The 25,097-nt window shown below is 40.7% G+C and overlaps 1 protein-coding gene across 1 annotated transcript; it reads right to left on the bottom strand.

The window, feature by feature from the left end:
* Window positions 1-548: 548 nt before the first annotated feature.
* On the bottom strand, window positions 549-24,602 carry ptdss2 (phosphatidylserine synthase 2). The gene is made up of 13 exons (XM_022213853.2): window positions 24,373-24,602; window positions 23,521-23,875; window positions 19,160-19,261; window positions 15,479-15,561; window positions 12,221-12,288; window positions 11,540-11,674; window positions 9,710-9,760; window positions 8,841-8,954; window positions 7,659-7,777; window positions 7,364-7,478; window positions 6,828-6,973; window positions 6,063-6,248; window positions 549-3,551 (listed from the first exon to the last, which is right to left on the bottom strand). The coding sequence occupies exons 2-13, from the start codon at window positions 23,751-23,753 to the stop codon at window positions 3,398-3,400; spliced, it is 1,506 nt and encodes a 501-aa protein (XP_022069545.1). The 5' UTR covers window positions 23,754-23,875; window positions 24,373-24,602; the 3' UTR covers window positions 549-3,397.
* Window positions 24,603-25,097: the final 495 nt, after the last annotated feature.

Genomic DNA, 25,097 nt, shown 5'->3' with positions numbered 1-25,097 from the left:
CTCTCACTGGAAGCTGTGTCTTTGTTGAGGTCGTTGTCAGGTGAAGCTGGGGATTAAACCACCATCAGCTGGAAGCCTGTTCTACCTCCTGAGCTTTGAGCCACTCTGATTAGTAATGAAGTTAGTGACATGAGAAAACTGCTGTACTACAAAGAAGTGGAACTCCATTATAAACTCATTCATTTGGCCACAATAAAGTGTATGTATGTGTGAAATGAAGACCTAGGTGTTTGCTACCTAATTTCAACGTGAAGTGAATTAAGGAAGCGGTTAGTGCCAAAGTTTTGTAAGTACCCATGTGTAGGTGTACTGGACCAGGCTGTTGGCTTATCAATGGAGTATGTTTGCATGGTGACAGAAAATGGACACCAAGCATGGATTAGACTAAACAGTAAACTTTTGTTTCTATTGAGCACCTGGTAAAATAAAATAATTGTTTGCACTCTTTGACTGGATTAAAAATTCTATTAAAGTAGCAACAGTGATCTAAAAATAAAACCATTAGCTGCCTCTTTGTTAGCTGAAAATCAAACGGACACTTTTCTAAATTCAGGTTTTCTGTTTATTTTATTGAAAACATTATAAAATTATGTGGTGCAGCAGCATATTTCAGTTTTTCTGATCTTTTAACATTTTTCACATTTACACAAACCAAGTTGAAAATGGCATTTACATCATGTCATCATTGCACAGGGCAGAGAATAACCGAACATCTGCTGCCCCCATGTGGCTGCATGTGAAACTAAACGGAAAAGGAAAAGGTCCTGTTTTTTTTTTTTTTTTTTTTTTAACCAATTCCTGTTTGGTGCCTCAGTTCATGGCTTTGGGTTGGTTTAAGTTTTCAGTTAATACAAACAAAAAGCTCTTTGACCAATCTGAGGCATGACCACAGGTACGGTGAATCTTCAGCCTCCGTCTACAGAGCTCTCATTAGAGGAAGGAGGGGAAAAAATTAAAGTCCTCAAGTGACTGAATGAGCACAGCACAGGACAACAGGGACAAACTCTGACACATATGCTAAACATCTTCAGGGCTTCAAATCTGCACAGCAATCACTGTACTCAAAAAAAGAGGCTGAAATATGAGAACGGCTGGATATGCACGAATAACAAACTTCAGTTTAGCGTTTGTGGCCAATGCCCTCTCATTTGAACTGCAAATCTACTGGATTACATTCACAAGAAATTTACTATAGCGGCGTGAAACATCAGCCTAGTTAACAGGAAAATCTGAAGCTATATTCTCGAATGTCGTCTACTTCGCCATCAACTATTTAATACAGAGTCACTGGGGCACAACGAGTAACACGGAAATTTACAACTGAGCCACACGACAGACATTAAAGGTTTTTGGTAACAGTGTGGACGTCGACCGAGACTAACTGTATTCAGTTTGACCAATGTCAAAGTGAGGCCTGTGCTTTGTTTAACATTTAAATGGATTGCAAATAACGATTACTTTTTATTATTCGATTAATTTGATAATTATTCTAACAGTGAGAATGCCAAGCTTAATAATCCACGATGTGTCATTTTCAAATGTCTTCTTGTGTTTAACAAACAGTCCCAAATGCAAAGATTTACAGTTTACTGCTAGAAACTGAATCATGCAAATTAAATATCTGTTGACTAATCATGGCAGCTTTACATTTAGCAGCTTTGTCACGAACAGAGTAACAAAGACCATTTTACACACACAGATAACATGAACGTACTGTCTTTGTTCAGGTGAATTTGGTTTCAGTGGCCGCACGTCCAGGTAATGTTTTGTAACATAAAAATTGTATACAGTCTTGACTTTCCCTGACGGCTCTGAAACTCTGCTTAAATTAAAAAGATACAAAATGCAGCTCAGCAGCAGCTTTAGAGGCTCAAGCAGTTCTGGGTGGCATTTATGGCTTTAGCAGGAATGAGATCAAAGCTTTGGCTGATTGCATGTGCAATATGGCAACCCTACAGAGCTGAAAGGTTTGTCTCCAAACCCAAACGCAACCAAAACCTTCAATGCTGTCCTCTGACAATAAAGATGGTTCTCATTCCGTTTCTGCAAACTCAGGCCACACGTATCATGACATTTTAACGAAATCTCAAATAAAGAACGATTTGGCATAAAAGTAAATATTCATTTCATGTTCTGATGTGACTGAATCCCAGCCTTACTTACAAAGATGTTACAGTGAAGGAACATCCAGATCTCTGCCATTTATTCCTGTGAGCCAGCACATCTCCACCAGAGGAAAACTGAGCACAGCTTTCTATCGGTGTGATTGTCGTGGATGTGTTCATCAGAGCGCTCAGCATCTCATTTCACAAAAAGTAACTTGAGCAAAATAGTGTTTACCATCGATTTACCCTAAAGAAATAACAATAGTTAGAACAAAACATCTACAAAAACACCCAAACTATATCCCATATATCATGTATAATATCACCAGTTAAATAACTAGAATATGGTACGTCTTGATTTTTTTTTTTTTAAACAAACTCATCGTTCTTTTCAAGAACAAAGCCTGAGAGAAGAGAAAGGCTTTGGCCAGTTGTCCTTTCTGTGTCTGACTGAGGGAGGATCCTCATCGAGGACCCTCGAGGCCTCCAGAAATGAACCCTGAACTGTAAATGAAAAACCTAAATTGTCTCCCACACGTAAACCTGGGAGTACCTGGGACTAACCGTAAAAGCAGCATGGGAATCAGTGAGCATTATGCGTGTCATTTGACCTGAACCGAACAGAAATATGTAATTATTGTTAACCGAGTTTAATTTTAACAGCCGCTTGGCAGTAATGTGGCCGCACTCCCAGGCTGATGCTAAAGACTGCATAGCAGTGAAAGATAAACGGAAATCCAATTCAGTTGTTACACAGAAACTTGTCACTGCTCCAAACACTCTCCCTACTCTCACCTGCACCGATGCACAACACAGAGCAAAGCATATTTACAGTGGTCGAAAAGTTCCTGGTGCTCGTCTATTGTGTTTCTTTAAGACAAAGTGAAGCTGAGAAAACAGCTGGGATTATTATCATCACCTACATCCCATCTTCCACTGCTCCACTTCTCTTTGACTCAGCTTCCCCCTTCATTTCCCAACATTTGAAACAAAGTAATAACACAAAAATGGATCTTTTCCTGTGTACAGTTACCCAAATGTTCTTAAAAAACAGAATGAGGTAAATCCAATGCACCAAATGAAAACTGCCCCCTTCCACCCACTGCCTCTGTTGAATGACTACTTGGTTCATTTAGGCACAAGAACAGTCTGCACGGCACATGTGTGTCCATCTGGTTGCCTCGGTATGTCTCTGCGTCACCATTCTCTTTCATGTTCCTCTGTGTTTTTCCCATCAAACCTTGTCCTTTCCCCTCCATTTGCTGCCGACAGCGTGACCGAGCGACTTCCTCTCAGGACCTCCTCTGCCGCAGCGTCTCAGAGCTGCCGTTCAGTTTGCTTCTCCCAGACGGGGTGGCTGTGCTGCCGTTGCCCAAAGGCCGGTCCCAGTCGGCGGGGACTTCCTGTTTGCGCCGACGCGTTTCTTTGTAGCGGAGTGTGATGTCACTGTGAGAAGATCAGAGGAAAGCAGACAAAGCGTTAATAGAAAATCACCCCAGGGAACACTTCCTCCCAGCTGGTTTCTGTTCCACTAACTTTTATCACATCGATGTGATTCTCATAGAAACACTGAATAACTCTTTCGGTTTATCCCCAAGCTCAGTTATATACTGGATTTTTATTTTTTTTGCGCCAAATAGATATGTGAGCTTTGCTTGTCTAAAGACAAAAAAAGCTGTTAAAGTTACAAGTCAGGTTGGGACTTCTATACAAATGAATGTCTGCTACATTCAAGCCCTCACCAAGCCAGTTCACAGAATGCTTATAAGACCAGCTCAATGTATGTTTCTGGTGCTCTGGTAGTGATGCGTTTTATAAAACCTAGCAATGTTTGGCTGAAGAAGGGAGCAGCTGTAGCTAAGACTGAGAAGACTACAGCAACTAGGAAGCGTTTAAGAAAAGTTTCTGATGCTACAGATACAATTCTGTTTGTAAAAGACTGATCACAAGTCATCACAAATGTTTAACAGTTATTGCTGATAGAGGTGGCCCAACCAGGTATTAGATTTAGGGAGACAATTACTTTTTCACATAGGGCTAGGTCGGCCTGGATAGCATATGGACAATCATAACCCGCATGTCTACAGTCGCTGTGGAATGTAACAAAATATTGACTTAACTGAAGTGAATAATACTCAATAGCTCATTATTTGTGCACTGAAGTGTGTAATCTGGATACTTCATTGTATTTGGTTGTGAAACAAAAAGCACCAAACACAGATTGTACATCATTAACATGTCCTCGATCAAGATGGGGTTTAGTCAGAAAATAATCAGTGACACTGGGGGGAAAAAAGGGGCATCATCTTAAATGCTCCTGATGAGAATCTCGAGGACACTTAATGGTGGTGCACCTTCAAAACTCACCTGTGTCTGCTGATGCTAAATGCAGTGCATTAGATAAGGACCGGGACATGACACACCTGGGTAAAAATAGTATTTGCAAACCACTCGCAGATACGATTCACCCAGGTGGGGAATAACTACATAACGGCATGCTTCAGGGCCTGATGTCCTAGATGCACTGATCTATATGACCTGGAGGGAGGTGCACCATGAGAACTGGTGGAGGTGATGTGCAGTTCAGTAAAAGGTGCCGACATGCTGGCTGGCAAGTGGTGTGTATTAACAGCTCCTCTGGGTTTCATTCTCCTGTCTCACTACAGCAGCGTCAGCACAAGATGGATGTCTGCTGCATCACTAAACTGACTGCAACTGATGTGGAAATGATGGGGGCGGAAATGAAGAGGACAAAAATTCACCACAGCAAGAAACTGTAAACTGCCATGCAGGAGATGGATCCACGAGGAGTGACCTCTGTGTTATCTCTAGAGGATCCTAAAGATCTTCTGATTATAACAACGGCTTCAAACAGTGATGTGCTAGAGAAGAGGAAAATACAACACTGCTGATAGGAGGGAGTGGATGGGGGCAAGGCACCTCTCTCCTATACCTACCTCACTTGAAAAGGACATTACTGCATTACTGCTGAGCATGAGCAGGAAGGAGGGGAGGAGAAAAGGAGGGAGGGCGGGGGGAGGCTGGGAAGGGGAGAAAACAGACAAGAAGCTTAACATGCTGGGACTGGGCTGCACTTAACAGGAACACTACGCAACAGAAGGTGAATCAAACCAAAAGTCAACTAAATCACATCAGCGCATGAGGTCATGAGGAAAAACTAAATCAAACGCACGGACAGTTGCTAAAACTCATATCGGATGGGATCCCTCACATGTGAAGTCACCTTTTTCAAATTCAGCTGACCACTGGGATTAAACTGTGCTTTTTAAAATGTAGCAGTCACCAAAATAAACTGATCAAACTGTAACAGTCAGTCGTGCTGCAAAACAGCAACATGCAAACTGATTGTTATGTTCTTCATGCATGTGATTCTACACTGAAGTAAGCCTTACCATAAAGAAAAGAAAACGCCGAAATGACAACAGCTATCCATCAGATTTTCACCTTTCCAATAGTTCATGACCTACTCATCTGTGAAGTGGTGTTCCGTTAAACAAATTCTTCATGTCTCATTTTAGAAACGGATCACTTGATTCTGCAAAAACTAGAATTTCTGTTGGTTTCGATGCAACCCTGAAGCCATCAGTGACTCAGCTGGAACTAACAGTCACGTGACAAACACTGTAGGACTCCTCAGCTGAACTGCAGGCTGGGTTTACATGGAGCAGAATAGAGAAAATGATCAAAGTACAGTAAAATATCTGTCAGTTTTGTAAAATAGCCATGATTGTACCGTTTTCATGGAGGTACAGGACTTTATATTGCAGACAAACATTTGCACACAAAAAACATGCTCAGAAACTGGGGCTCAAAAGCATATTAGCAATTTTGTCAAAGTGTTATTTGCACCAAAAAAAAAAAAAAATCATGGCTTTACCTCGAGAAGCAGACACTAAACCTCTTTGAACCTGCCCAGTAAACCATCCCACTTCTTACCGGATGAAAAACCTCCACAGGGTCCAGATGAGTATTAGGAAGATTCCTAAAAACCAGCACTGCATGACGACGAAGGGGATGGGCAGCATGATGGTGTTGGGGTCATATTTGACCACTATGAGGAACTCGGTTACTGTGATCGCTGCCACCAGCCACGCCTGCTGGCCAAGCTTCTTGTGGAACTTCCTGTTGGGAAAAATTACACAATGCGTTATTATGGAAAAGTGATATAACTGGGAGGATGTTTGTGCTGTTCTTGGGTACGTTTGTGAAGTGGAAAATACCAACATGCAACATCACTGTATTATAAAAGTGCCCCTATGACCTGACACTGGATAAATGGCTGATAATAAACAGTTTTGTTGATAAAAATCCTGTGCGGGGAACTTTAAAAAAAAAAAAAAAAAAAGTTCAGCACCAATAGATACAATACAGAAGTTTGTTTATGGCTGGTGGGTGTAAATGTTCTCTTCACTCCAATCAGTTTGCATGCTGCTGTTTTTTTATTGCTATTATATCCATGGGAAGATTGAGTTTAGACCAATCCAATTACCGTGGTGCTTATCATCTGCTTTTCTGGTTTAAAATGCAACCATGATTCCTTGTCACATGTTCAAAAGACAGCAATAAACACCCAGCAGATACAACAGTCTATCATATGAATGACTGATTCTGATGATTAGTCTGGACTCAAACACATGATCAACAGCTGATCCAGGCCACCCCCCCCTACCCCCAGCCAGCCAACTCCACGTTGCTACTCACGGGTCATCCATGAAGTCATAGATCTCCCTCATGGCCACGCCTCCGACGTTGACGAAAAAGACGAGGCGGAGCAGCACCAGGTAGTGTTCAGGAGGCATCCACAAGACGAACTTCAGGTAGAAGGTGTTCAGCTCCGCCAAGAGGAACTAACAAGGGAGGAGGTGAAAGAATGCATATCTTAGTTTAGGAACAATGAGACTACAATGAAGAAGAAAGCAGAAAAGGACAAAAAAGTTACAACAATAACACATGGAAAAAAAACATTAGATTACTTTGACTGTCATGATTATTTTATATAATATATCTAATAGTTTTACGGCTATACTAAACAGATAGTGGAATTAATTTGTCAGGCAGAGAGACAATACTGATAAATATACTTAAGACAGCCTACATAACTTTGCAGTTCTTCTGAAGACATTCATTAGGATATGCGTTTCTTTCTCAGTGCTTTTATTGTATTGTATCTCATTCTTAGTTGCGATAATGACCTCAAATCATCTTTTCCATGTCAGTAAAAACAGAATGTGTCTTACCATGAAGATGATGCCCAACACAGCAAGCCAGCGACGAAGGCTTGAAGCAGGCTTCCACTCGAACTTCACCCAGCTGTATGGTGTGAACTGGAAGGCTATACGCTTTATCTTCCCCCTGAGATGTACACAGAGATACCATTAGATATGAACAAATTTTAAGGTCTAACGCAGCTGGTTGGAACTCATAATGGAGATGTGTGGGGTAGATAAAGACATACATTTGTAAAAAAAAAAAAAAAAATTATGTTGTGGTTCTGAATTCTATATGTGTCCTGCAGCTTTCATAAAGTCATACTTGTATGTAGGAATGTTCCAGAGGCCCTGCCACTGGTACGGCTTCATTGACAGCCAGGCCAGCGTCTTCATTCCACAGTAAATCCCCAAACCGTTGCACACCAACACATCCATGATCCACTAGAGGGAGAGAACCATTTTAATAAAGTGTAAACGAGGTAACACTCCTACACAACCGCGATCCACCTACACAAGCTTGTTAAGATCAGACCTTTTTTTAGGCCTGTGTGGGTGAGAACACATCAGGCTCCACTAACATCTCCCTTACATTCCTGTAGCAAGTTCCAATCTCATTTTTCTTTTAAGATTATAGAGTTCATGAGCTCCGAAAAAAACAGTGTGTGTTTCTCTGTTTCTTTATAGAGCCTGTAGAAGATATTTACATTCTACATGTATTAAGGTGTCATCCATGTTTACTGTAAATATGAAGTTTTTGTGTCACAACTGAAGCAACTGCAGATTTAACATGTTCTTACGGTCCACTGTTTATCCTCACACTAATTATCTGTTTACATTCTATTTTGTTCCCTTTTTACTCTCCAATGATGCTCACTTGGCTTTCCTTGCTATCGGTTGTGTTGCTTCCTAGTTCGGTGCTTGTAGAATATTTTTATCACGTGAACAAATGAGACCTTAATTGCTGTCATAAATCTCAACGGCAAAATGAAATGGCTTTAATTGCTCCACATTCCGCCCCTTCAGTGCGCTGCAGAGTAACAAGTCAGGGTTAAAGTGACCTTCCCAGTCTGTTCTGAAATCCCCTCATAAAAAGAAATACTGGTTTACTTTTATAGTTATACTACATTTCCTCCAAGTATTTTAGCTCCTTGTTTTGAGAAACTGTAACTTTCATCCACGGCGGTTTCCAAGACAGAGAATGCCTTTGTTATGTGGACACATCTGAACACCTGGAGTCACCTTTAGTATATTGATGTCTACTCTCTGCAGCATATTCAAATTTAACACGGTCTGAGAAAAAGCATTATGTCAGCATTATGTCTGCAGTAAACACCGTCAGAGCCTTAAGAGCAGGTGTCTTGTTGTTTCACACAATTTCCTCTTTAGTACGTCTACATTTCACGTACTAAAATACAGTATGCAAAGAATAATGCCTCATGTGCTTCTTTATTTGGTGCTGTTGACTGACTCTGAGAATGTCAGTGTGTTACGCAGAAATACGTACGTGGTCCCACCAACACTCTGAGAAGTTGGGTAACTGGTGCTCCAGGCTGTATTCCAGGAATTCAAACATGACACTGATTATCATACACATCCACCAATCCCGGATCATCAGAGTCTGGAGGAAAACAAAGAGGAAAAGGGGAGGATGGATGCATCAAAAAAGCACATTGCTGTATATCTACACAATATGTACAACCCATTATTGACACCGCAATTGTATATAAATTGCACGTTTGATCCCAATACAGTAATGACAACTGAGCTTAATATAAATGTGTGCAATCTGTAATCACGGGCTCTAAAGTTTGTGTCATCCATTAATGCCAGCAGGACTAACTCACACTATTATCATTTTCGTGTCACACGCTCAACTGATTTCATGAAGCAAATTAATTTTGTTTTAATTAGGGAGGTGAACTGGTGATTCTCATCATTGGACAACAACAAAACAGTTGAAGCCAGTCAACTCAAACTGTTAACACCATTCCCCACACACACATCCCCCCCCAGACTACTTAACATCCTGTTTATACTTACACTGGTTACACTGTTTTATATTATTTAGAATGTCTACACAGTCCATACTATTTCCTCTGTTTACACTGTCTGTTTGCACTTTACGTCATCCACTCCAGTTACCTCATTTGATATTTATATTGTGTACATACTGTATATTCTAAATTTTATTCTATTTTATTCTTTTTTATCCTATTCTTCTGTGAATACCCTGTCTATTTTTTGTAACGTCCTGCTGCTCATATGCACCTTAATTGCCCCTCGGGGATAAATAAAGTTTATCTGAATCTGAATCTGAACTGGATCACCTACATGAACGGGGTTGAGTTGTGAGGCTGATTATTCTGAACTTACCTTGATATACCATCCTAGGAAGTGAGCGGGGACAAAGCCATCCATCTTGTCCTGCAGAGGAAAACCAGTGTGTTAATTTAACACTATGCTCTCTTTACAAAAGCACCGTTAAGCTTCTATCTGTGTCTAATTCAGACTTAACACACACCTTGATTAAACTGTCCACCACTTCGTCAACTGCTAAATGACATGGGTCGACGTAACATCATTTTTCATGGTCTTGATTTAAACTGAGCATTAGAAAAACCGTCAGAACTGACTGTCCGCCAACAACAGAAGCTTCTGTGTAAATCTGTTGCCATTTTGGTTTAAAAAAAAGAAGTATTTTAATGATTTATTTTCCTGCTGATAGAGGCATATATCTGCACTTGTTTATGTAGGAATATAAGGAATTCCTTTGGTACCTCTTGTCCACGGTTTCTCTAGGAAATCATTCTATCTCTGCAGCAACTTGAAAGCAGCACACAAATTGATAAATATACAGCCACTTACTTGACAAGCGGCACACCAGAGTGTAGTGCACGACCATCTGCCGTGTTCACACTCATTAAATCACCTCCTAATGACACAAGGCTGCGACAAGGTAACTCCATTTAATGGAGAGAGACGCACCACAGTGGCTCATTAATCCGTGTGTGACTGCGTTCTTTCCAACTTTCTATCTCAGCTCAGCTTTCAGAGTGATGACCTGTGTTGGGACTGGCTGATTTTTTTAACACCACGCTCTTCAGTTCATTTATTTCTTTGGCATGTTGCACTGCTGCACCTCATAACAGCAAGATGCACCTCAAGAAGCCCACTCAGTCAGTGCACCCAAGATCCATCACTTCGCACTTTTACTTGGCTGGTAAAAATAGGGTCCTGTGTGTTCTAATAAAGCAGCGCATCTAGTTCACATTGGTACCAAACAGAAATGAGCACAGTGAGTACTGGGTCACTGAACAGGACAAACTTTCACAGGGCATCATTAAACATCATTGAAATAAAATGCACAGAAAACTGTAGTTCTGCCCGATGACACTTGGATTTAGTTCTTTTTATGATGTAGTTTAGCACGTTTCAGTTCACGTTCTCGGACCAACAAGTCAAAATTAGTTTTGTTTGAAGTTTCTTTCCAAATATGTGGTCATAACTCGACATTTAAAAAATAAACACTGTCAGGTAGATTGGCAGTAGTTTAGTGAAGGAAAGGCTGGTTTGTCCCACTCTGAGTACAGAAAGAAACGAGGCTAATGGTAGAGATGGGCTGTGGGTCGTGGCGGCAGCAGAAGACTGCCTTCCCGAGAGAGAAGGAGGCCTGGTTCTACTGACGGGCTGTAATCTGCACCAGACACAAGCCTCTGGAGGCAGTCAGCTCACAGTAACACTCACTGTGTGTGTGTGTGTGTGTGTGTGTGTGTGTGTGTGTATGAGAGAGAAAAAGAATGAGAGAAAGAAACGGCAAAGACAAACTGAGAGAGAAATGAGTGAATGGATCAGGGAAAGAGAACGAGAAAAAGGAAAAGAAAGGAATTACTCAGTTTTGCAGTAACGCAGAGGGCCGTGTATGGACTTGTTTAGCCTGCCACATTATTCAAGATCTGGGTCATTTCCTTATTAGTAAATTGAGGACGAGGCATTCAACATTAGAATTGCAAGACTGAGTAAGAAATTTTACTTCTTGGAAGGTAGCCTGTTACTTATAAATTATTATGGTACAGCAATAACGAGTAGGAATATTGCCGTATATGTAAAAAAAATGTTTAACATCTGAGACATCCAAACAGTCACATGGGCAAAGATGAAGTGTTCGATTGACAGAATGTAAAATGAAATACATTCTCTTCTCACCCAGATGTTGTGGAAGGGGTCCGTAGTGTTGCCTGGGTCATACATGAGGCAGTTTCCTCCATAGTCACGCTCAGGAAGGGGCACGCCCAATTTGGGGTCAATGTACTTCATGAACTGTCGTCCATCATGCACTGTCTGGAAAACATGGCAAAAAGAAGAAAGACTAACCATCACATCTTAGGAAATAAGATCACGACACAACACTTCCTCCAATTAACTGTGCATTTTAACTATAAAACAGGGTTTCTATCCTCTCTCAACAAGCTACAACTTTAACTTTTCAGTCCAGAAGGTAGTTAAGTTTCTAAAAAAAAAAATTCAGTGTTCAAGCCTGATTAAGACACAGTGTGACTTAGTGATAGAAATTTTAATTAAATTGGGAGAGAGACAAGAGGTTTCCAGGGATCACATCAGAACAAGCACCAGAGATTGGAACAGAAATCTGAAAAAAATCCTGTACTTGGCGACTGTTTTGAGATGGTTTGTGGACTACGAAATCCGAGATTTGAACCAGCGGTCAGTGTGAAAGTCCAGAAAATCGTCTTTAGTAAAGAAGGTCTGCTGTCTTGCTGTGTGCTTGACATACTTCATGTGATTGCTATATGGTTATTCCCTCAGCAATGTATTAGCATGCATCTCCAAGGCCTTTAGCCATTCTAGGCATCAATATTATCAACCCACCTGAAACAGGATGAAGATGAGGAACAGCTCATAGACAACAGTGACACAAAGCCAGAACCGCCAGTAAGCTACAGACAGAGAGAGAGAGAGAGAGAGCAACAAGTTACACCAGAAACAAGGTTAGTCACTTAAACATGATAGATGACAAATTGCATTTGTGTCGAGTCTCTCAGACCGTTCTGACAAGCCTAGCTACACCTATTTGATCTCAACCTCCCTTCAGTTAGGAACATTTGTCATTCAATACTCAGTTTACTGCAATATTCTATCAGCAGGTTATGCAATTATTGTGTTCTTACTCTGATTTTGACATTTAGTCCTCCCACTAGCACTCTTATCCAGCCAGAACACAGTAAATAAATGGGAAGTGTGGGCTTTAAAGTAAAAACATGACCACACATAAATACATGAGCCGTTAGGAGTGCACATATTTGATTGCATGTTATATTATGATTCTGGCATGTGGTTAATTTTTTTCCCTGAAGGATGTCTTCCTGAATTACATTAGTGTTTTTTTTAACCATCAAGGACAAAGACAAACTTTAATTATTTACTACTACAATCACTGAAGCACTGCTGATAATCTAATTTTCATGAAAGTTAAAAATTAATTGAAAGCACAGCTAAAAATGTTAATAAAAGCCTTGAGCATATTTAGTAGAACCCAGCAGTTAAGAGTCGCCCATAAGAAGCGTATTTTAAGTCAAATGTTACCGTTATAAAATTATGTGCATTCATATGTAAAAGCTCAGTTTACTGTGACACTCCCAGCCTGTGATCCAGCGGGAGTAAAAAGTTTTAAGTCTGAAAATCCCTCTGGGCCTTTGTCCCAGGATACAAATGTGGAGCTACAAATGTGGTGGTTAACAACACCAGAACTTACTTGGCTGGCTCAACAGGTCAGGGAGCGTGATGCAATAACTGCATGCACACGCACAAACAACATCCCCTTGTCTTTCAGCCCACAAAAGGAGGGGGCAAGAAGGCACAAGTAATGCAACAACGGCAACCCAAATTCTTGCCTGGCCACTTCACGCCCACAACAACCAACAACATTCAATGTGTCTGTAACTGCGCTCCACACCCTGTTATCTTCCTTCCTTCCTGACATCCTTTCCCTCTGGAGCTGGTTGTTGTGTGTCGTAAAACAGACAAGATGCATCTTCTGTGTACATGAATGCTCTCAGTCCGTGGTGAGAGTGTGTGTGCATGTGTGGGCGTGTGTGTGTAGCTGCGTGTATATATGTACATACTGAGGGTAGGAGGGACAGGTTTTCTTATCTTTAATTTAATGTGTTTAATGTTGCAAAGCACTTGTGTTGCATTTTTATTGTATGAAAAGTGCTACATAAATAAAGTTTGACTGATTGATTAAAAACCTAGATAGACTACTACTCTCAAGCACAGTGTTATTTCAGTAGAAGTCACCTTAACAGTGTGAAGAAACGCAAAAAAAAAAAAAAATCCACTTTAAAAACACATTCTAGCTGACCCTAATATTAGAAACAAGTACTGATGCTTGAATAATATAAAAATGATGATGCAACTTCTATAATGATTCAAAATGACAAAAGTATTCGAAAACAAATCCAACTGCCACAGCACTTCTGTTGTAGTCAGGCCCATACAGTTTATTTCTCTGTATATGCACAAGATGTTTTATTCATTTTATCCGGTCAACACACCCAGCAAGTTATCTGACTAGTCTTTATCTCCTTTCACATGCAGATGGGCTTAAAACCCACCAGTTATACATCTCATGTACACAAATTACACAAATAAGCTACTGAGCAGAGCCTCAATGGTGCGGTCCTTATAGACAGACTAAATTACAGCATATTAAAGCAAATCTGGAGACAAACACTTCTGTTAGATATTTAACCCTTTAAGCTTCAGTCATTTCCAGCCGTTTTCAGAACAAAAAAATCGCTAATATTCTATTTTTAAATAAAAAAATTACGAAAAATACAGGGAATATTGGACGGGCATCGCGAGGTGCATTTCCTTGAAAATGACCGATTCGGGGATTTTATACCGACTTCAGGACATGTTTTGGATAAAATAGTTTACTGGCTTGTGTCATCTGGATGTAAAAGGTTGGATTATGGCCGTTTTTATGGAATCTTTTTTTTTGTGTGTAATAATAAACCCGGAAATGTGAGTCGCGCTGTGTGCGTTGAAGCCGTGTATAGAGAACGGATGGATGAATATTTGTTTTTGTCGGACAAATGTGTTTTTCTCACCCGCTGTGGTAATCACATCTGAAAGTGGTTTATACCGGCGGATTCATGAGAATCTAAGCTTTCCATCGGCGTATAGTGTTTGTATAATCGCGTTTGCAGCCGTCGGACATTCCTGAAATTCCTATGCAAATTAGTAGGTGTACCGCCGGCGGTACACTGAAGCTTAAAGGGCTAAATCACACTGATGTCAGAGTCAATCAGAATGAACTACTTCCACTGGCCATGGAGCACTGTCAATAGTCTTCAAGATGGAGCATTTAGTTGTTGAAATTTTTGGCATATTTACCACACTTCAGTAAACTGATGAACAAGATCATGACAAAAAGAAACAAATCTTTATTCTATTAAAGGGACTTCATCATTTTCATGTCTGAATCACTCACTAAGCCCTACAGCGCTCTAAATATCACTGCTTTAAGCCAGAACAAACTTTTGGATCGCCTGGACTGTTTGCTGTTGTTTATCTTGTTCTCTCAGGGGTTTTGACCGGACCGGAAACACTCCCTTTGCTTTTAACAGGAACTCTAATGTACTCAGATGTCTCCTTTAATTTGACGATCACATTTAGCCATTGATTCCCAGCACTCAGACCATGTGCATTTCATATTCGAGGCCAACATGAGATTCTCAAATGTTGCTATTGGGTGAAGTGGTGAAAACAGCTCTCGGGTTCTCTTACTCTCTACACGGGTAAAGGAATGGAGAAATAATCAATACACACTTTAAAAAGTCAGTCTCAACACCTGGGCTTCTGCTGATAATGGCATGCTGTATGAACGAAGTGGTCAATTACCGTAATGACAAATGCATTTTCAATGACTTTTGATGCTTTGGAGATTCATTTCAACCTTCTCATTTAGCGAAAATTTATAGCATGGAAAAACCAACGTCACACTGACAGTCTGGATATCTTTCAGAGGTGAATAAGATAGAACTACAATAGCTTATAGCATAGAAATAGAGACAGTTCTCTATATGAATTTCTTTATTAGGGTGATAAATGTGTTTTTCCTACCTGGATGTGGTCTGGTGAAGGGTCCATCTTTGGCCTGTGTCACTCCAAAACAGAGGAACACCAGAATGCTGGCCACAATCCCCCTACAGGAGAGCAAATAGAAACACAGAAAAATACATTTAAAGTATATGCTATATTGTACATACACTACCAGTCAAAAGTGTGGACACATCTTCCCATTCAGTGGTTTTTATTTAATTATTTTATACATTGTAGCTTAATACTGAAGACATCAAAACAATAAAAAGAATAGGTATGGATTTATGTTTTCAAAAGAAGTGTTAATCTTCAGTAGTAATATACAATGTAGAAAAGAATACTAATAAATAAAAAGCACTGAATGAAAAGGTGTGTCCAAACTTCTGACTGGCAGTGTATGTTTAATACATTTCCTGTGGTCCAGAAACTCTTCAAAGCTTGAAAAAACACTCATCCCTGTCAAGCCAGGACTTTCTCAAAGACCTGTGATGTCAGGGAATTAAGCACAGCAGGAAGGGGAAAGTAATGACGTACAATTTGTTATAACTCCACTCTGGATGCCCGTCTCGGCAGCTGGCCATGGATTCATTCCTCGCTGCATTTTTCTTTGCGTTTACTGAAGAATCGGGCTAATGTAAGTCAAGCTGTGACACCTTTAATAGTTGCTATAATGTGAAAAGCAGGGGACCAGACAAGCCTGTTTCTCTTGACTCGCACGTAAACAGGGCTGGCTTAAGACACCGGGCATAACAATAAGATTACAGTTTGTCCCTGCCAATGAGTGTGGGAGCGTGAGCATGTGTGCGATTGAGTAATTGATTGTGTGTGAGTGTGTGGGGGTGGGGAATTAAGTGTATGTCATTCAAATAGTACAACAGTGCGTCAGTGTCAAGGTATGTGTGTAAACTAGTGCAGATGAGCCCAAATCACAATGGTGAATGTGACTCGAGTGTAAAATTGGACATCAATGTATCACTGAGTACGTGAGCAGGACTCAGGCTGCGTGTTTGTGCGCTCCACCGCCAGGAAGACGCTCTAGGGTCTTTATCCTGACGAGCTGGACTGCGCTGACTGCAGCAAATCCTGTTAAGAACCATCCACAATCCCTCACAAACATGAACATGCACACGAACACAGTCTACTATTAGTCTCACACACATCATTAATACAGCATGCTAGTGCTTTCCTTCACTATCTCAATCAATCTCTTAAACATTTTCCAGTTCCAGGACAACTTTGGTGAACTCTGACACAAGAATTAAGAGTCTGAAGTAAAACACCTTAAAAGTGTCACACCATGTAAAGTAATAAAACCCTGCTCTGTAAAATCAGAAGCTACACCAATAAGGTTTCATTCCTCATTTCCATTTCGTCACAAACAAAAACAGCCACAATCAGCAGTAGCTATTGCACAAGCTAGAAGCAGTTTTGATTTGTCAACCTATATACACAACACTGTGAAAAGGTTGCAGGTGTTTTAGATATTCAAATTCATATGCATCATGTAGTACCATCAGAAAAGAGACTTTTAAGCTTCCAAGTCATTCTGCAGGATGAAAATGAAACCAAACGTCAAAGTCAGAGTCAAAAAGAACTATCTTAAGTCACAAGAAGAACAAGGAATCCTGCATGAGATTATGTCTCTCCCACAGAGCCCTAATCTCAAAATCACGGAGTTAGTGTGGGACGTCATGAAGTTAGAGAAAATTGAGCCAACCTAAATCCACAGAGAAACTGTGACAAGTTCTCCAAGATGCCTGGAACAACACACCTGCAAAATAATTTTTTGAAACTCTGTGCTCATTTGTTCCTCTGGGGATTGGTGCCGTTTCAAAGGCAAAGGAGGCGCTCACACCAAATGCAGACTGGATTTAGATTCTTTACCACACTTGCATGGCATTAATAGATAGTAGGTGGGTCAACTGGGAGAATATATCGGGTAAGAGTGATTGGCTGAGTCCATAAAATTTGATTGGTTTTATTCAGAGCGATTGTTTGGGAGACTGTGAAGCACAATTCAAAGCAAACGCGAACAGGACCTGAATGATGGAAGTTACATTTGTGTGGGGAATTAAGTCAGCAGCATACCAGTGCAGCCTAAATTTCAGTATTTAAAAGTTATCCAAATGTTGTGTAGCGTGTTCACTTCTTCAGAAAACAAAACGCAGAGTTACAATGCCGTCTCTCTGCCTCTTGGTCTGGTTGATAAGGCTAGTTAGCAGCTATGATCCAGATTAGAAGCAAAGACACCTAGCCTAAAACCAAAGGTCTCCATGCCACAGTTCGGAGACATACAACCTTATAACTTCATTGTGTCACTTTTGACTAAGGTTGTGCAGAGGGGTTCATGATACTAACCATTTACAAACTTCAGACTGATTTGATTCTGAAAAGCCAACATGCATGTTTTGACTCAGTGTGCATGGGGGGAAAAGAGCCAATGTGCTTATAAAAGAGAGAGCGAGAACAGGGTGCAGCTTCACAATTAAATAAGACTTTATCTACTTTAAATAGAAAAAAAATCAATATGCGGTGGTCAGTGTTGATATTGTGGTGGGCTGCCACATATAAATCAATGCATAGTAAACACTGATCTGCTGCCACTGTCGGATTCTTTTTCAAATCGTGACACCTCACAGACCATACTGGTAATCTGACAATTTTCAGTTTGACTATAATACCATATCCTACAGCCCATAGACCAAACCTAACAGATAAATGCAAGCTATTTATGGAGCTATCTTTGAAAGTATCCTAATATTAGTGTCTATGAAATCTTAGAATAGTACAAACTAATAACACTCAATGAGAAGATAAACATGTACGGTGATTCTTTTGCTGTTTTTGACTGCTGGAGTGCTGCCTGGTTTCCTACACTATTTTCTGGAAGCACAGAGTGTTCGATTTAGTTGCTACGAAGTTTCCAGCACCAACTTCGTGTGCCACTTTCTGGATTTGGCACTAACAAAGGAAACTGACTCACACATCAGTCATTTTGCATTTATTTAGGTCTCTATGGCTCATCAAAAGTAAAACACTGGGAGGCATATTTTTACTATGTTTGAAGACACAAGCTGTAAAACCTACCGGCCATAACCTAACCTAATTAAATGGTGACCTCGAATTCATGTTCTTCCTTTCATGGCCATCAGAGTTTTATTATTCTGTGAAAAGCTACATCTTGTGACATGGGGCCTTGAAAGAGGGCCAGTTGGGCTCAAGGTGAATGCACTGAAAAAGCAAATGATTCAGTTAGAAACTAATTCTGCACCTCAACCATGTTGTTACGTTAGTGGGGCTTTCAAGCTAAATAACATTAAAAGTGAGGTTAAAAATGCTGATTGCATTACGAGACCTTTTCATTGAGCTTTGAATGACAACATGACATGACCCACAGGAGACTAACAAATACAACTGCTTCTACATTTCCCTTGATTTTACACATAAAAAGGGGAAAAAAGCCCAATGACTATCAGAACACTACTGAGGACAAAGTCACCATGACATTATACAGAAATAGAGAACCAATTCAATGACTAGCGATGCTTTACACAAGTTGTCTTTACAGATAAACTGCTGCCAAAAAGAAAACAGAACACTTGTGCTCAAAAGGTTCTGGTGGTATAATTAGCCTGCCTCCTGGGGTCCGGCAGGATTTTGGCTTTGCGGATGCTGAGGAAGTGACAAATGTAGCCTACTGACCTCTTAGTGTTGTAAGCCGTGTCGTGGGGAGTCTCTTCCAACAGCGTGACGTAGACCAGAGCACAGGTCAGAATGAACAGCACTGTCACAGTATGGGCTCGCCTGTGGAGAGAAAGGACAGAGAGGCGGATATTAATACCATTTGTAGGGCAGAAAAATTCAATAAAAGCCATCAGAGGAGAATATTAAAAGAAACGTGCTGATGGGATCTGACATCACCACAAGAGAAATTTTAGCATTATTAATACATGAAGTTTGAGCTAATAACACACAGGCAATTATTTAAAGTGTCTTAAAGAAGATGAACTAAAAAAATGTTTGCGTTAATTATCAAAAGCAAACATGGGGGTAGATGAAAGCAGCAGTGATGAGATAAAATAGATGAGTTGAAGCATATTTCTGTTGAGAAACTGGGTTACTGCTGAAAATAGTTGCATAAAGGCTTCAGTCAAACTTTGCTTTAACTTAATGGAAAGAACAGAAGTCAAAAATAGCTTTTTTGTGGCGACTTGCCAGAATGTGGACTGTGAAAATATTCACATCTATTTTGTTTAAATAACATTTGTATGGCTGTGCAGACAAAATGAACGTGAGTTTGAAGGCCATGATGTTGGCCAAAGCCTCATATCTCCCATATCGCATTAGGGCAGTGAACTAACCTTGGCCTTTGTGGTGTGACACTACTTTAGTCCAGAAATACATCAGTGCTATCTGTTGGATTTATCTCAGCTGAGGGGGGCAAAGTGTCACTTATCCAACTGCTGATAATGTCTGAGTTAAAAAAAAAAAAAAAAAAAGTGTACGGTGCCTAATGGAAACCCCAAGAATTCTCAACTAGAACGAGGTGCTCAGATGAATGAGGCAGCAGGTAGAATGAGTCAATATTCATTACTAGAAGGAATGTCATGCCCATTCAAAGAAATAAGATTACAGCCAATCCAGGCATTTTATAAAAGCTTGACCTATTGCAGACTCTTTATTTGCCTCTTCAGGGTATTCCAGCTGACAAAAACACCCTCCATTACACTTAGTTAAAACAAACACACTGCTAAGCACATTGTGAGCAAAAAAAACTGCAAGTCAATTGGAAAGCTCAGAGTGAAGTAATTAAACAACAGGAAGCAACAGTGTTTATTAACCTTAAGATATGGCAATGTGCACCACTGACTGATGTAACAAGTAAGTACATGTGAATTCAGAATCACTTCAACATCAGAGCGCATGTTCAGTAAGTGTGGGCGGCTGAATGCAACGGAGCGAGAAGAGATTTCAGATCCGAGTTGTGCGAGTGTGTTGTTTTTTTATCCTGACTAAATTTTTTTTTTAAATCAATATTTATCATGAAAAATTGCAACCAACAGTGTGTTGTGAATTTGTATTGATGGAAATAATTTTTTTCAGTGCTCATGAACAAATTATGTGGTAGTTTTTAAATCTCTTCAAATATGAGCACTGCAATGCCTTATTAACAGCTGACATTTACAATGTATGTGTACAAAAACACACATACATCTGTGTTAAGATAAAATTATCTGGTGCTAACTTACTTGCTGAGAAACCAGACACCAAAATGGATGTAAAAGCAGTCTGAATGCTGGCCTTATAATTGTCAGGTAGGCAGAAACAAAAGAGCACATGGAGGCCCTGTCTCAACAACTGACCATAGATAGCAAATAGCATTAAACAGCAAGTAAGCCTTAACTTTTAAACCTGCTGATATAAGATGACGTTGCTTTGCAGTCCCAGTGTCCAAAAATCAATCAATACAGCTATTTTTCAACAAACATGGCAACTGTAGTCAGCTCTTAAAACTACAAAACTGCATTAAGACGGGACTTCATGCTCCCAAGCATGGGTGTAGCTACAGGGTGCAGTCACTGAATTGTTTCAGAACAAATACCTTGTCTGTGTTTACAGCCTTTCAGGAAAGTGTCACCCGCTGCAACAGCATGGCTCTCACACTCATTTGTTGTGGTTTTCCGACAATATTAGAGGTAGATGGCACAAAGATAAAAGCTTTTCAAGCCTGTAGCAACAGAAACGATGGTCTGATAGGGGCATTTGTAATAAAAAACAACAACAGGGCTTTTATTACTATTTAGGATGCTTGATATTACAATATAGCAGTGGTTTGAAAAGCTTTGGTTGATTTTCTTTTTGACATTGCTGCTGTCATCCTTCAAACTATAGAACCCCCACTGCCAGCCCTTTGGCTCCGAGTCTGAGTCACAAAGACGGCACGCCAGGTGTCATTAGCATTTCCTCCCTGCTTCACCTCCTTATCCAACCTGTTTGGCAGTACACACAGGGGAACACCTGGCTTCTCTCTTGCTTGACAACCACTCAGCACTACTGGGAATAAAAAGATGCAGCGGAAATGCCATTCTGTCACATCAGAAAAGCAGGCCAAACCTAAAACTAAAATGTACCCGTAAGCGTTAGATTGACATCCAGATAAACTTATCTTTTGGTTTGGGATAATTCATGACAAATTAGAAGCTAACGCTAAAGCTGAAATAGACTTCACAAATAAAGGGTGCGACTTTATTAAGCACCAACAAAAGATAGTTAAAACAACACGCTCAACCAATTATTGTTTTCATGTCTACAAGTCATTTTCCATTGTATGGAGTAGGAAATGCATAAAACTATGTCAAGTCTCTTTGAACTGAAAGCCTTGCTACACCAAAGCTATTTAAGGAAAAACCAAAAGTGGTATGCCAGCAAAAACAAGTTTTTCATCAGTCTCACTTCTTTATAAGGGCTATTCAAGCTGTTCCTCTTTCTCAAAGAATAAAAGAACATTTCTTCAACCTATGCCAGTACGGTAGGCTGCATGCTATGCAGTTATCTTTCCTAACAACCATAGGAAGCTGTCGTCATCCACAGTTTTCACTTCTAACTCTCTAACACATGAGAGACTCCCACACACAGCCAGTGTGCTCTTGTACTAACTCCACAGCCATAAATCCACGAAGAGCAACCACCTCTTTCACTGCCACTTCTTGTATTTCCACGCTGGTGTGTGGTTTGGATCTAACCTATTATCAAGGGTCAGCTCTTAAAACTGTTCTGCAATAGTTAAATCTGGAGTGGTGGTTTGCACAAGTGTATTTGGAAAAAAAAATTGTCAGGGATAACTCAGGTGCTACATATTTTCAAAGGTGAATGTTTTACCTCAATTTTCATGAACACAGCGTTACCCTATAAAGACCCTGGACGTCATCTTATTCCACTTCCCAGTCCAAAGAGTAAGCCTGGTTAAAAGTACACCAGCCTAACACAATAACCCTTCAATAAATTCCACTAACTTCAGGTAGGTCAGTATTTCTTAAAACCATATTAAACAGGTTCATTATGTAGTGACAATGATTTAAACTGCATATACTGAGAAGGGCTTCTAGTATTTAGTCAGTGTAATTAATGTAAATGTGATGTCCATATATTATAACCCCCTCCACCCCTCTTTAATAACCTGAGTAGACATGAGCATGTTATCATCTTTACTGCTGCTAAAGCCTCACTATTGAGACCTGGATGCCAAGGCTGTAACACAGTAATGAGAAATTCTCATTAAGGTCCTCTCTTGGCGGACCGGTCTACTGTGCTGCCAAAGATATTGGATAGCTGAGCTGTTTCCTATTGACCCTTGCGTTACACACAAAGCAGAGATGAAACACATACACACTTACTCAGGCTTTAATATTCCTGGAGCGACAGATTGAGGAGCCAAGGTGGCTATAAATTAGAGAAGGCTGTAGAGGGGAATGTCACTTTTCCTGCCTAGCCACATAGACTCACATTACACGTACATCCTGCACGTATTAACACACTCATTCTGCATGTGTGTGTCAGTGGGAGCACACTGAATGCACTCCTCCACTTTACTGCATGGACGTAACATCTATCTTGATTTTAAGTCTGTCATGGATCTCTTTCTGCTGAAGGTGCAGAGCAGGATATTAGCTGGTGTCTCTTAACAACAAGCTCTGAGCCTGGATATGCAATGTAAGCATTCATGACAGCACAGCAAACATTAGCACACCTTTAAAAGTAACGCCATGAGGACTAAGCCTTGTTGATGCCTTGCTGATTCCTTGCTGTCCTTTTGTGCAATCCTACCAAAACAGCTCGGCCTGAGACTAACTATATATCTAGTGTACGTTTACAAATTTTGAAGCAAGGTCACAGCATTTGTTATGTCCAATGGAGGTCACTTGGGGCCTGTGTTTTGGTTCACCTTGAGACATGTCATGCAGTCTATTGTGAGCTGCACATGCATCTTTCTACTGGGACTGCAAACTGCAAGCATTACTCTTGTATATTCAGTTAGATTGCTGATATTACCAGAAGCCACTCACCAGAAAAAGGTGTTGGTCCCGTCGTCATAGACTTCGCACTCCGTGTTTCTCCGGTGCAGACTCTCCCTGGAGGTCTGCTTCATCACCTTGGCTTTAGTGCTTGTGCTCGGATCCGGACAGCCGGGATCCACTGAGCCGTTGTTGACCTGCTCGGAGGCGGTCCCGGCTGTGGCGCACTTGCCGGTGGCGTTAATCGCAGCCACGCCGCTTCTCTTCGACTCAGGCTTGGTCATGGCTTCGCCGACCAGCCGCTCCCGGTGCTTCACAATGATCCTGTGCGGTTTGGTTTTATCCCTGAGCTCCGCTCCCGTCTACTGTCGTCCGCGTCAGCCCCACCCAAGTGACTGTCAGCATCCTGGGGTGGTCGGAGGAAATGTGTGTTACTAGGGAGGAGAGAATAACCTGAAAAGCACGTCATGCGGTTGTTGTTTTAGCTGCTGACCTGCAACCATCAGCCTGGACAGACAGAGAAGCAGCTCTGCTCATGTCTGAGCATTTCTAAATAACAGGCGGTACAAGGCTGTCATGTGTCAGCAATGGCGACCACTTTCTGACACTGTTGGGATCTATAGTGGTGGTAATTAGGTGATAAACAAATCACAGTATCTGCACTGCGATGGGAGCGTAGCGTCGATGTCCGACAGCTCGGTTAACTGCTATTAGTAGCAGCCTATTTAATTATCTGACCTTGCCAGCAAGGCTAAGTTACCGGACATGCATGTTATAAAACAATCTGCCGACCTAAATACAAACATCACTATTAAAGACCACATGTTTTCGCATTTACGCGGAGAAACTGTCTGGACATAAGCTAGCTATTTGTTGCCTTTGAATTAAGCTAACGATACTCACCAGGTGAATTTACAGGATTACTGACTGCAGTTCGGATGAGTTCGGGAAATGCTAACGCTACATTAGCACAGACGTTTAAATTCCGCTTTAGGAGTTGGAAGGACACCGTTTTCGACACTTATAGTCCGGAGACTCCGATCGTTACAGCTACAAACAGAAAAACCGCTCCATATTGCCGACCTGCAGCTTACACACATCACATGGACATGTCATTAGCTAAAGCTACAAAGCCGCTTCCGGTCTATGCTTTTCAAAATAAAATACACTCAAACGGTAGCTCATTTAGGTTGTTATATTTTGAATTCAAAATGTTTAACTCGGTAGTCTGACTCATGGTACACGTCGTAATTTTGGTGACAATTACAGGCTGACCTGTCTGGCGGGTTTAAGTGGGGATCATCCATTTATACACGCTGCTGATGAGTAAATGCTAAGGACCTGAAATCCTGCAGTTACACATGTTTAATCGAAGTAACTCCACAACTGTACTCCGCTAAATTGGCGATAGCGTACAAATACGCTCTTTAAAACAAGTTATGACATGTTTTGAGCATGGATCTATTTGTGTAATTTGTATGTCGTCACATCCGTCTAGTCCACAAACTCAATCGCCATGATTAACCATGGTTTGTCAACCAGACCATAGACTGTATATATAGTGGACGTAGCATCTGGCTCCAGAATTTAAGCCCACCCGGAAGTGTCAAAAACTTGCAATATCACGC

Source organism: Acanthochromis polyacanthus, chromosome 8 (genome assembly GCF_021347895.1).
Source record: "Acanthochromis polyacanthus isolate Apoly-LR-REF ecotype Palm Island chromosome 8, KAUST_Apoly_ChrSc, whole genome shotgun sequence".
Classification (NCBI taxonomy): Eukaryota; Metazoa; Chordata; class Actinopteri; family Pomacentridae; genus Acanthochromis; species Acanthochromis polyacanthus.
This window is presented reverse-complemented; position numbering and strand designations above follow the sequence as displayed.

What these genes read in the sequence shown, in the direction of transcription:
- ptdss2 (XM_022213853.2), bottom strand. Translation starts at nt 23,753, where the DNA reads ATGACCAAGCCTGAGTCGAAGAGAAGCGGCGTGGCTGCGATTAACGCC. An exon ending in TCCTAGGATGGTATATCAAG is followed by an intron (nt 8,955 to 9,709) that starts GTAAGTTCAGAA and finishes GTTTTCCTCCAG; the next exon opens with ACTCTGATGATCCGGGATTG. An exon ending in CTGTGGAGGTTTTTCATCCG is followed by an intron (nt 3,552 to 6,062) that starts GTAAGAAGTGGG and finishes ATCTTCTCACAG; the next exon opens with TGACATCACACTCCGCTACA.